The sequence below is a fragment of the Mauremys mutica genome, chromosome 5 (assembly GCF_020497125.1).
Source record: "Mauremys mutica isolate MM-2020 ecotype Southern chromosome 5, ASM2049712v1, whole genome shotgun sequence".
Lineage (NCBI taxonomy): Eukaryota > Metazoa > Chordata > Testudines > Geoemydidae > Mauremys > Mauremys mutica.
Window position 1 is genome coordinate 3634238 of NC_059076.1, and position 12632 is coordinate 3646869.

Genomic DNA, 12632 nt, shown 5'->3' on the forward strand with positions numbered 1-12632 from the left:
AGTTACAGATGCAGGCATTATATAATGACACATGAAGAGAAGGGAGTTACCTCACAAGTGGAGAACCAGTGCTGACAGGGCCAATTCAATCTGGGTGGATGTAGTCCCCTCCCAATAATCAATGAGGAGGTGTCAATTACAGGAGAGGCAAAGCTGCTTTTGTAATGAGCCAGCCACTCCCAGTCTCTATTCAAGCCCAAATTAATAGTGTTAAATTTGCAAATGAATTTTAGTTCTGCTGTTTCTCTTTGAAGTCTGTTTTTGAAGGGTGTTTTTTTTTCGTTATAGAATGTCCAGGGAGGTTGAAGTATTCACTACTGGCTTTTGTATGTTACCATTCCTGATGTCCGATTTGTGTCCATTTATTATTAATAATAAATATTAATATTTATTATACATAAAATAACACCACTGGCACAGCTGCCTGCTTCATCTCAACAGCAGTGGGCATGTGGAGGGCTTCCTGGCTTCACCTCTCTGGCTTTTCAAGGAAAGTCCAGTCTACTGTGGAGGACCTTCCATTTGAAGGATCCAAATCTTTTGCGGAGAAAATGGATGAATCCCTGACATACTAAAAGACTCTCGAGCTACTTTGCATTCCCTGAGAATTGATGCACCTGCGCAAAAAAGGAGATATAATAAATCTCAGATGACAGAGATCCCAGCCTGATCTATTTTCTCCTCCCCAGAGGCATTATGAACCCCAACAGAAAACACAATGAATAAAGCGAAGATCAACTGCCCCACAATCATCAACATTACAGCCATCTACATCTATGTATGAATTTTGATGTGTTGTTTGAGGCCCTGAGTTACCACCCCCATTTTAATTTGCTGCAAAAACCCAAACATCACCACTACTTTGGCAACTGCCTTACTCTTTTTCATCAAAACTGGGACCAAGTGGATTTTGGAGATCATCTCCACAGGATATTCCATCCATTTTACCTCCCCTACTCCTGCCTACCCCTCCCCTGCTAACCTTCTTCAGGAACCCTTCTCATGAGCAGTTTTTACATCAGGAAAGAAGCTGTCCTGTGAACCTAGGTGCTATAGAACCAGTTCCTACTTAACACAGAGGGAAGGGCTTCAACCCCAAGTACTTCCAGATACTGAAAAAGAATGGTGATTGGAGACACATTCTGGATCTAAGATCACTCAATAGGTCTGTAAAAATACAATGCGTCAGGAAGGTTACTGGACCATGGGGACTGGTTCTCGACCCTTGACCTACAAGATGCTTACTTCCATATCACGATCCACAGAAGGTTTCTAGTATTCACTCTGGGACAAGACCACTTTCATTCTCTGGACTCAGGTCTCAAAGGTCCTTTCTGTGGTTGTGGTGCTCTTTTGCAAACAAAGAGTGATAATATTCCTGTATCTACATGATTGTCTGCTCAAGGCATGCTCCTTTGATGATGCCTTGAGGCCCCCCCCCGACTATGGACCTGTTCCTCCAACTGTCTCTAAAAGTAGACATCCAAAAGACTATATTAACTCCAGTATAACATCTGGAATTCATAGGGGCCTACCTAGATGTAGAGTCCAAAGCCTTCCTCCCCTTATGCAGGTTCAACACTTTAGACAACTTAATCTCGACAGGACAGGCCACCCTCAGACCTTGGTCAGAAATGGCTTTCAACTACTGGGACACATGGTGGCAGGCACCTTTTGTAATAAATCATGTGAGACTCTACATCTACTGCCTTCAGTGGTGATTCAGCACAATATACATAGCAAGCACACCCGGTATAAACAAACTTTTATTGATGCCCTCAACAGTCAAAAACTCCCTCAACTGGTGGGAAGACCCTCACAATGTCTGCTCAGGAGTTCCCTTCACTCAACCACCCCCAATAGTAATAATGACAACAGACGTATACCTTTTGGGATGGGGAGCCCTCCTGGACACCAACACTAGTCAAGGCAAATGGTTCCCCTTCAAATCCACATTGCATATCTACTTACTGGAACACAGAGCAGTCAGGAAAGCTTGTTCGCATTTCCTACCACTGATTGGGGCAAGCATATAAACATTGTGATAGACAACATTGCATGTATGTTTTACATGAATCACTAAGGAAGAGCAAGCTCACCTTACCTTTGTACTAAGGCAGTGAAACTCGAACTGGTGCCTTCACCACCACATAGAATGGCTTCCATATGAAGAGAGATTAATAAGACTGGGACTTTTCAGCTTGGAAAAGAGGCGACTAAGGGGTAATATGATAGATATCTATAAAATCATGAGTGGTGTAGAGAAAGTAAATACGAAGTGTTATTTACTCCTTCTCATAATACAAGCACAAGGGGCCACCAAATGAAATTAATAGCTAGCAGGTTTAAAACAAACAAGAAAGCATTTTTTCACTCAACACACTGTTAACCTGTGGAACTCCTTGCCAGAGGGTGTTGTGAAGGCCAATACTATAACCGGGTTCAAAAGGGAGGTAGATTCATGGAGGACAGGTCCATCAATGGCTATTAGCCAGGATGGACAGGAATTGTATCCCTAGCCTCTGTTTGCCAGAAGCTGGGATTGGGTGACAAGGCATGGATCATTTGATGATAATCTGTCTGTTGATTCATAGAATCATAGAATCTCAGGGTTGGAAGGGACCTCAGGAGGTCATCTAGTCCAACCCCCTGCTCAAAGCAGGACCAAACCCAAATAAATCATCCCAGCCAGGGCTTTGTCAAGCCTGACCTTAAAAACCTCTAGGGAAGGAGATTCCACTACCTCCCTAGGGAACCCATTCCAGTGCTTCACCACCCTCCTAGTGAAACAGTTTTTCCTAATGTCCAACCTAAACCTCCCCCTCTGCAACTTGAGACCATTACTCCTTGTTCTGTCATCTTCTACCACTGAGAACAGTCTAGATCCATCCTCTTTGGAACCCCCTTTCAGGTAGTTGAAAGCAGCTATCAAATCCCCCCTCATTCTTCTCTTCTGCAGACTAAACAATCCCAGTTCCCTCAGCCTCTCCTCATAAGTCATGTGCTCCAGCCCCCTAATCATTTTTGTTGCCCTCCGCTGGACTCTCTCCAATTTATCCACATCCTTCTTGTAGTGTGGGGCCCAAAACTGGACACAGTACTCCAGATGAGGCCTCACCAGTGCTGAATAGAGGGGAATGATCACATCCCTCGATCTGCTGGAAATGCCCCTACTTATACAACCCAAAATGCCATTAGCCTTCTTGGTAACAAGGGCACACTGTTGACTCATATTCAGCTTTTCGTCCACCGTAACCCCTAGGTCCTTTTCTGCAGAACTGCTGCCCAGCCATTCGGTCCCTAGTCTGTAGCAGTGCATGGGATTCTTCCGTTCTAAGTTCAGGACTCTGCACTTGTCCTTGTTGAACCTCATCATATTTCTTTTGGCCCAATCCTCTAATTTGTCTAGGTCCCTCTGTATACTATCCCTACCCTCCAGCATATCAACCACTCCTCCCAGTTTAGTGTCATCTGCAAACTTGCTAAGGGTGCAGTCCACACCATCTTCCAGATCGTTAATGAAGATATTGAATAAAACCGGCCCCAGCACCGACCCTTGGGGCACTCCACTTGATACCGGCTGCCAACTAGACATGGAACCATTGATCACTACCCGTTGAGCCCGACCATCTAGCCAGTTTACTATCCACCTTACCGTCCATTCATCCAGCCCATACTTCTTTAACTTGCTGGCAAGAATACTGTGGGAGACTGTATCAAAAGCTTTGCTAAAGTCCAGAAATAGCACATCCACTGCTTTCCCCTCATCCACAGAGCCGGTTATCTCCTCATAGAAGGCAATTAGGTTAGTCAGACATGACTTGCCCTTGGTGAATCCATGCTGACTATTCCTGATCACTTTCCTCTCCTTTAAGTGGTTCAGGATTGATTCCTTGAGGACCTGTTCCATTATTTTTCCAGGGACTGAGGTGAGACTGACTGGCCTGTAGTTCCCTGGATCTTCCTTCTTCCCTTTTTTAAAGATGGGCACTACATTAACTTTTGTCCAGTCGTCCGGGACCTCCCCCGATCGCCATGATTTTTCAAAGATAATGGCCAATGGCTCTGCAATCTCATCGGCCAACTCCTTTAGCACCCTCGGATGCAGCGCATCCGGCCCCATGGACTTGTGCTCGTCCAGCTTTCCTAAATAGTCCCCTTTGGAACACCTGCCATTGGCTACCGTCAGAGGACAGGATACTGGGCTTGATGGACCTTTGCCATTCTTATGTTCACATCAACATCTCAGCAGCTCACCTCTTGGGCACACAGAGCACTCCTGTGGACACTCTCAGCAGGAACTTTTCCCAAGATCACAAATGAGAAATAGATCTTTCCATGCTCCACCGCATACTTCTACATCGGGGAGTCCCAAGATAGACTTATTCACCACAGCCAGAAACAAGAAGTGCTCCTGGAGCTGTCCTGAGTTATCACTCTCTTGGAGATGCCTTTCTCCTACACTGGAACACAGGTCTCCTCTATGCTTGTCCTCCATTTCCTCAAATATCAAAAGTCTTGCTTGAGATAAGAAAAGAGAGAGTCAGGTTTATACTTACAGACTCTTGTGGTCATGACCAACATGATTCCTATAATGTACTCAGCTGGTGATTTGCATGCCTGTTCCTCATCTCCTCTCTCGGGCAAGGTCCATCACCCCAATCTACAGGCTCTCCAACTCAATGGTTCCAAAGCTTAAAAATGACATGGTCTTAACATACTCAGAGCAGGTATACTCAATAGTGAAAGAGATTCCATCTCTGGTGTGACTGGAGACATGTTACCCCTATATCCTTTCCACTACCACTTGTGGTAGATTGCATCCTAGAACTAAACATGTCAGGGTTATCTCTACGCTCCATAGAGGTGCATCTCACAGCCATCACTACCTTCCATCATAAGACTACAACAAGAAGATGTCTCAGGGCATGAGTAACCCTTCCCACAAATTTCAAAGTGGTAGCAAAAAGAATGAGGAGTACTTGTGGCACCTTAGAGACTAACAAATTTATTTGGGCATAAGCTTTCATGGGCTAAAACCCGCTTAATCGGATGCATGCAGTGGAAAATACAGTAGGAAGATATATATATATAGAGAGAGAGAGAGACACACACACACACACACACACACACAGAACATGAAAAAATGGGGGTTGCCATACCAACTACAATGAGACTAATCAATTATGATGAGCTATCATCAGCAGGAGGAAAAAAAAACTTTTGTAGTGATAATCAGGATGGCCCATTTCAAATAGTTGACAAGAAGGTGTGAGTAACAGTCGGGAGAAAAATTAGCATGGAGAAATAGTTTTTACCTTTTTGTAATGACCCATCCACTCCCAGTCCTTATTCAAGCCTTATTTAATGGTGTCCAATTTGCAAATTAATTCTAGTTCTGCAGTTTCTAGTTGGAGTCTGTTTTTGAAGGTGGTTTGTTTTTGTTTTTTGTTGGAGTATTGCGACTTTTAGGTCTGTAATTGAGTGACCAGGGAGGTTGAAGTGTTCTCCGACTGGTTTTTGAATGTTATAATTCTTGATGTTTGATTTGTCCATTTATTTTGCATAGAAACTGTCCAGTTTGGCCAATGTACATGGCAGAGGGGCGTTGCTGGCACATGATGGCATATATTACATTGGTAGATGTGCAGGCGAACGATGGCGTGGCTGATGGCGTGGCTGATGTGATTAGGTCCTATGACGGTGTCCCTTGAATAGATATGTAGACAGAGTTGGCAATGGGTTTTGTTGCAAGGATAGATTCCTGGGTTAGTGTTGTTCTTGTTTGAGTGGTTGCTGGTGAGTATTTGCTTCAGGTTGGATGGCTGTCTGTAAGCGAGGACTGGCCTGTCTACCAAGATCTGTGAGAGTGATGGATTGTCCTTCAGGATAGGTTGTTGATCCTTGATGATGCGCTGGAGAGGTTTCCACAAATAAGAACGGCCATACTGGGTCAGACCAAAGGTCCATCAAGCCCAGTATCCTGTCCCCTGACAGTGGCCAATGGCAGGTGCCCCAAAGGGAATCAACAGACAGGTTATCATCAAGTGATCCATCCCCTGTCACCCAATCCCAGCTTCTGGCAAACAGAGGCTAGGGACACCATCCCTGCCCATCCTGGCTAATAGGTCCATCAATGGCTATCTTCCATGAATCTATCTAGCTCCCTTTTGAACCCGGTTATAGTATTGGCCTTCACAACACCCTCTGGCAAGGAGTTCCAGAGGTTGACAGTGTGTTGCATGAAAAAATACTTTTGTGTTTTGTTTAAACCTATTAATTTCATTTGTTCCCCTTGTTCTTGTGTTATGAGAAGGAGTAAATAACACTTCCTTATTTACTTTCCCAAACCAGTCATGATTTTATAGACCTCTATCGTATTCCCCCTTAGTTGCCTCTTTTCCAAGCTGAAAAGTCCCAGTCTTATTAATCTCTCCTCATACGGAAGCCGTTCTATACCACTAATTTTTGTTGCCCTTTTCTGAACATTTTCCAATTCTGATATCTCTCTTTTGAGATGGGGCGACCACATATGCACGCACTATTCAAGGTTTGGGCATACCATGGACTTATATAGAGGCAAGACGATATTTTTCTGTCCTATTGTCTATCCCTTTCTTGATTATTCCCAGAATTCTGTTCACTTTTTTTACTGCTGCTGCACATTGAGTAGATATTTTCCAAGAACTATCCACAATAACTCAAAGATCTTTCTTGAGTGGTAACAGCTAATTTAGGCCCCAACATTTTATATGTATAGTTGGGATTATGTTTTCCAATGTGCATTACTTTGCATTTATCAACATTAAATATCATCTGCCATTTTGTTGCTTAGTCACCCAGTTTTGTGAGACCCTTTTGTAGATCTTCAGTCTTCACAAACAGATGTTCTACACTGTCATGGGACCTCAACCATGTCCTTAGGTTTCTTACAAGCCTTCCCTTTGAACCCATGACCTCCTGCTGTCTTCTACACTTCTCTATGAAAACTACAATCCTAGTGGCCATTATGTCTGCACGGAGAGTGGGAGAGATAGGGGCTCTATTGGTATACCCCCCGTTTACAATTGTTTTAAAAAATAAGGTTACATTATGGCTGTACCCCATGTTCCTACTGAAAATATCTTCACACTTCCATATAAACCAGTTTATCCATCTTCCCTTCTATCCTGGTGCAGTTTTGCAAAGAAAGTGGGAAGTGACACTACACATTCTCAATGTCAGGAGAGTCCTTTTATTTGGTGAAGTTTAAGCCCTTCAGGAAATCTCGCAGGCTACTTTTCTCCATTGAAGATCAATCTAAGGGATCCTCAATCTCGGAACAAAGACTCTCTAGATGGATATCGGACTGCATTACCCATTGCTATCGCACTTATGGCATTCAACCTTCCAGTACGGGTCAAACTCACTCCAGGAGATCTTTCTCTACTTACACTGCCTTACTCAAGAATGTTCCAGTCACAGACATGTGCAGAGCAGAAACTTGGACATCTGCTCACACATTTGCTGAACATCATGTAGTCACCCACAACTCAGCAGAAGCACCTTAAAAGTGTGGGGGGGATCCACAGGCACCTGAACTGTGGCTCCACCCCATGTGCCATGCCCCCTGAGGCCCTGCCCCTGCCACTTCTCCCTGTGTTCATGCCACCTGTTCCCCCCCCCCACCCACATACACACACCCAAGGCCCTGTCCTCGCACTACCTCTTCTCCCCAAGCCCCTGACCTTGCACCATCCCTTCCTCCAAAACCCCAAATCAACCACCCTTCCCCACAAGACCCTGCCTGCGGCTCACTCCTCTTCCCGCGCCCCCCCGTCACTTGACCTTACAGCTGGGGGAGGGCCTAACCCCTTGATCCCCCCCCTGTTCCGGCACCCCTGCATCCGGTGCTATATTTTATTCCAATGTCTGATGCTCAGCACTAGACTCGACTCTGAAACCCCACCCCTCCATTAAGGGTACTGCTGCAGCGTTGCTGAGAGCAGAGCAACCATAGAGACACCACTGAAAGAAGACGAAAGGGTTACTCACCTTGTGCCGTAACTGTGGTTCTTTGAGAGGTGTGTACCTGTGGGTGCTCCACTACGTGCCTCCTTCCCCTCTGTTTTGGCGCTCTTACCTGTGAGCTCTGTGGTAGAGAAGGAACCGGGGGCAGTTTGTTTGCACAGCACTACATTGACCTAATGCAGAGCACAAGATGGGGAGAGTGTATGTGTGGGCCATACAGAAACTGCTACCTAAAATCTCTGATGTGAGGCCCAAGGGTATGAATACACAGAGTGGAGTACACAGAGGGACACATCTCGAGGATCTGCAGTTACTGCACAAGGTGAGTAACCCTTTCTTATCCCATTTTACACTCAGGGAATTGAGTCCCAGAGAGATCAGATCAGCTAGAATCAGGCTCTAGATCAGCTAGAGATCAGATCAGCTAGAATCAGATCAGCTAGAATCAGGCTTAACTTTAAGTGTGTGAATAATCCCATTATTACAAGTCACTTTCTCACTGTCAGGCATTTTTTCCAGCCCTCAAATAATTTTTGTGGCTCTTCTGCATCCTTTCCAGTTTTTCAACATCTTTTTTCAAATGAGGTCACCAGTAGTTCAGGCAGCCCCACAGCCAGATGCACTGGCTGCCAGCCACTGCTGGAGTGGCCCAGGGCAGCTGGTCCCGGGGACCACTTGAGCAGCAGCTGGTGGGGCTGGCCCCAGAGACCGCCTGAGCAGGGGTCCCTCAGGTGGCTGGAGCAGCTGGTGCCACTGGCCCTGCCCCCCCTCCAGAAGCATGCTCCCTAAGATTTACTTAGGGGTACTTATACTATAAGTCATGAACTGGTCATGGTGAATTTTTTTGTTTATTGCCCGTGACCTGTCCACAACTTTCTCTAAAAATACCCGTGACTAAATCGTAGCCTCATGCATGGTACAGGGGTGACTGAGTGAAGGTCTAAGGTCTATGATATACTGGAGGTCAGACTACGTCCCTTCTGGCCTTAAACTCTGTGAATCTATGATTTTCTGTAAAATAGCACCTCTTTCCTAGTATTAGAGGGGACCATTGCCCTCCGGAATCTCACCTCTTTCACTCTTCTTTCTTTAGAAAATCTGCAATCTGAACTGGAGAAAGAGAGAGGTAAGTTCCTGAGATAAGTTCCCTGAAATAACAATAGGAATAACCCAGTTAATGTAACAACATGAAACCTCACCTCTTTTTTCCTTTTCTCCTCCAGAGATTCTGCGCTCTGAGCTGGAGAACGAGAGAGGTAAATGTCTGGGCTCTCAGGAGGCTTGGACGATTTTCTCTCGCTGTACATAGTCAGACTTTGGCTTCTGTCTCTGCACTATCTGTTAGGAGAGGCTCTGGGAATCAAATGGACGGGGAGCTCTGACTAATCACAGAGTGGGGTAACTGCTCCGTAGATAAGGTTGCTGCTCAGTTTCCATCATAAACCTGATTTTAGCCCCCTCCTTTCAAATCTGCACACAGGGGAGTGTCCGTATCCAAAACTGGTGGGTCTGCCTGGGCCAATGTACCTTTTTGCTACTGAATTTGAAGGAATGGTGGGGTGGGGGCGGGGATCCTGATGCCCTCGAAACAGGCTGGCTCAGCACAGTCTCAAAGTCTCCTAGCACTCTCTGACCCTTTGAGGCACAAATTCAGTGAGAAGGAGCCAACTAATGTTGCTGGGTCCCTGAGCTGAGATCCAGTGAGACAAGGGTTAGCTCATTAAACCCTCACTTCCATGTTATCAGGGCTTAGCCCCTCGCCAAGCTGCCTGGCACATGGGGAGTGTGGACACTACACCACAGGTGAGCCCGGCTAGGGCAGGGCCGTGGGAGCCCAGCGAGAGTCAGATGCCAAGAAGGGGGGTGTGATCCATGGAGAGATCTATGAGGATGGAGCTCAGGCCAGGAGACCTGGGCAGAAAGAGGCCAGCAGAGAGCACAGTGGAGAGGGCAAAGTGGCCCTTTAAAGGCACATTCCCTAACCCAGGAGGTGTTGTAGAACTCACTGCATATTCATGTCTCTCTGTTTGCAGGGAAATCCCTGGCTGAACTTGGTAAGTGCCATGTGCCTCCTTTCCCGCATATGACATTGTGTCCTATGCCAGCAGGCATGCTCCGGGGACTGCTCACCTCTTGTGTGTTTGATTTCAGGCTGGAGTAAAGTCAGCAAAAATTCAGGTAAGCAAAGCTGGTATTTTAATGACAGACACACGCGCGCGCACATACACACACGCACCACTCTGCTGCCCAGCAGTTGCACACATGCCAGAAGTCACGGGGAAAGAGCAGTATGGTCAATGAAAATGCCAGATTCATCCCCAGTTTCCTTGCACGAAACAAATGCTCACACTTAACTATGGAGTCACGAGTGCTCCAGTGTAACTGTGATCTATGATCTACCTCAGAGTGAGCCTACAGCCGGGAACTTACCCACTGTCAGTTGGGTAGGTGCTCACAGAGGTTGGTAATTTATGGTTCAGAGTTGTCATTTTACTGGACACACACGGTGAATTCTCATGCGTTGTGTTGTTGTTGTTTGACTTCATGAACTAGAATGGTTCTAGGAAACTTTAAATTACCTTAACTGCAGCGGGTAATTGTCTTAATGCTTTTTGGACTCTGTTTTTACGGAGCTGTCAATCAGTAGCCCTTTGGCCAATTCAGTTCAAATTTGGTAGAAAAATTCTTCCTCAGACCCAGACCAGACTCAAATTTGGTAGATTTGATGCAACTCTGTGGATGTTAGACTAGAGGGCTCCCAACTCAGGTGTAGATTGGAGACTCGGCTGTGGTCTTAGCTGTGGAGACGTGGTAGCGGCCCCATAGCACAGATTTTGTGGTAGGTGACTACTGAGTTCTTTTTATGGTTGAAATGATGACCGTGTGTGTAACACCTGAGCTCACTCCTCACAGTGGTCTCTGTAGAAGTTACAGACGGTTCCCCTGAAAGAGCTGGAGATGCCTCTAGCTCCCATTGGGACTATCTGCCCCTAGTGCCTGGGAGGAGAGCTGCAGTGAAATGCAGAGAAGCAGGTCCCCGGGAGGTAGAGGCTGGATATCAGAGAGGATCCTAGCTAAGACAGAGCTGGGGGGAGGATGGGAAACAGCCCCAATGAGCATAGGCACCAACTTCTGCTGGTGCTGGTGGGTGCTTGACCCCACCCCTGCCCCGCCCCCATTCCAACCCCTTCCCCAAATCCCCACCCCGGCCCTGCCTCTTCCCCCAGTGCGCCGCGTTCCCCCACCTCCCTCCTCCCTCCCGGAGCTTGTTACGCAACGAAACAGCTGTTTCGCAGCAGCCAGCACTGTGAGTTGGGGGAGAAGCGGGGATGCGGCGCGCTCAGGGGAGGAGGTGAAGTGGAGGCGAGCTGGGGCAGAGGGGCAGGGAGCTTGGCTGCTGGTGGGTGCAAAGCACCCATTACTTTTTCTCCGTGGATGATCCAGTCCCGGAGCACCCATGGAATCAGAGCCTATGTCTATGGGCTGAGCTCTGCCCCTGATGCTCTGCCCCATCTCTGCAGCGATGGTGATTCTGGATCCGGACACGGCTCACCCCAGCCTCCTGGTCTCTGAGAATCGGCGATCTGTGAAATGGAGGGGCCTGCAGCAGGATGTGCCTGACAACCCTGAGAGATTTGACAGTGAAACCTGCGTGCTGGGCTTGGAAGGGTTCACCTCGGGGCAACACTACTGGGAGGTAGAGGTCGGGGGTGGTAGGACCTGGGCTGTGGGGGTGGCCAGAGAGTCTGTCAGGAGAAAGGGCTGGATCAAATTTTCTCCTGAGGAGATGATCTGGGCTGTGGATCAGTGTGGGAGCCATTACCGGGCTCGTACCTCCCCAGAGACTCTCCTGCCCCTGACTGGGAGCCCCAGGAGGATTGGGGTGTTTCTGGACTATGAGCAGGGCCTGGTGTCATTTTATCACCCTGGTATGGAGGCCCCAATCTACATTTTCACCACTTCTTTCACTGGGCAGCTCCATCCTTTCTTCTGGGTCTACTCCCCAATCACGCTGTGTTCCTGAGATATGGCATGGGGGGATAGCACCTCTCATTGGTCAAAGACTTTTTTGTTCTGTTGTTTTTCTGAAATGGACTAACTTTTCATTTTTAAATGTTTTCCATTAAATATAAGAACATAAGAATGGCCGCACTGGGTCAGACCAAAGGTCCATCCAGCCCAGTATCCTGTCTATCAACAGTGGCCAATGCCAGGTGCCCCAGAGGGAGTGAACCTAACAGGCAATGATCAAGTGATCTCTCTCCTGCCATCCATCTCCACCCTCTGACAAACAGAGGCTAGGGACACCATTCCTTACCCATCCTGGCTAATAGCCATTAATGGACTTAACCTCCATGAGTTTATCCAGTTCTCTTTTAAACCCTGTTATAGTCCTAGCCTTCACAACCTCCTCAGGCAAGGAGTTTCACGAGTTGACTGGGCGCTATGTGAAGAAGAACTTCCCTTTATTTGTTTTAAACCTGCTGCCTATTAATTTCATTTGGTTGCCCCGAGTTTTTATATTATGGGAACAAGTAAATAATTTTTCCTTATTCACTTTCTCCACACCACTCATGATTACGTTTTCCCAGTGTGTATAACAGTACTTTGCATTTATCAGC

General features: G+C 46.9%; 1 protein-coding gene across 1 annotated transcript in view; it reads left to right on the forward strand.

The window, feature by feature from the left end:
• LOC123371948 (butyrophilin subfamily 1 member A1-like) overlaps positions 1 to 12222 on the forward strand; it is a 57865-nt gene extending 45643 nt beyond the window's left edge. Inside the window, exons 11-15 of the mRNA XM_045019863.1 lie at positions 9104 to 9136; positions 9234 to 9266; positions 10044 to 10064; positions 10162 to 10188; positions 11532 to 12222. Coding sequence (XP_044875798.1) covers positions 9104 to 9136; positions 9234 to 9266; positions 10044 to 10064; positions 10162 to 10188; positions 11532 to 12034 — 617 coding nt within the window. The 3' untranslated portion in view covers positions 12035 to 12222. The remainder of the gene's footprint in view (positions 1 to 9103; positions 9137 to 9233; positions 9267 to 10043; positions 10065 to 10161; positions 10189 to 11531) is intronic.
• Positions 12223 to 12632: the final 410 nt, after the last annotated feature.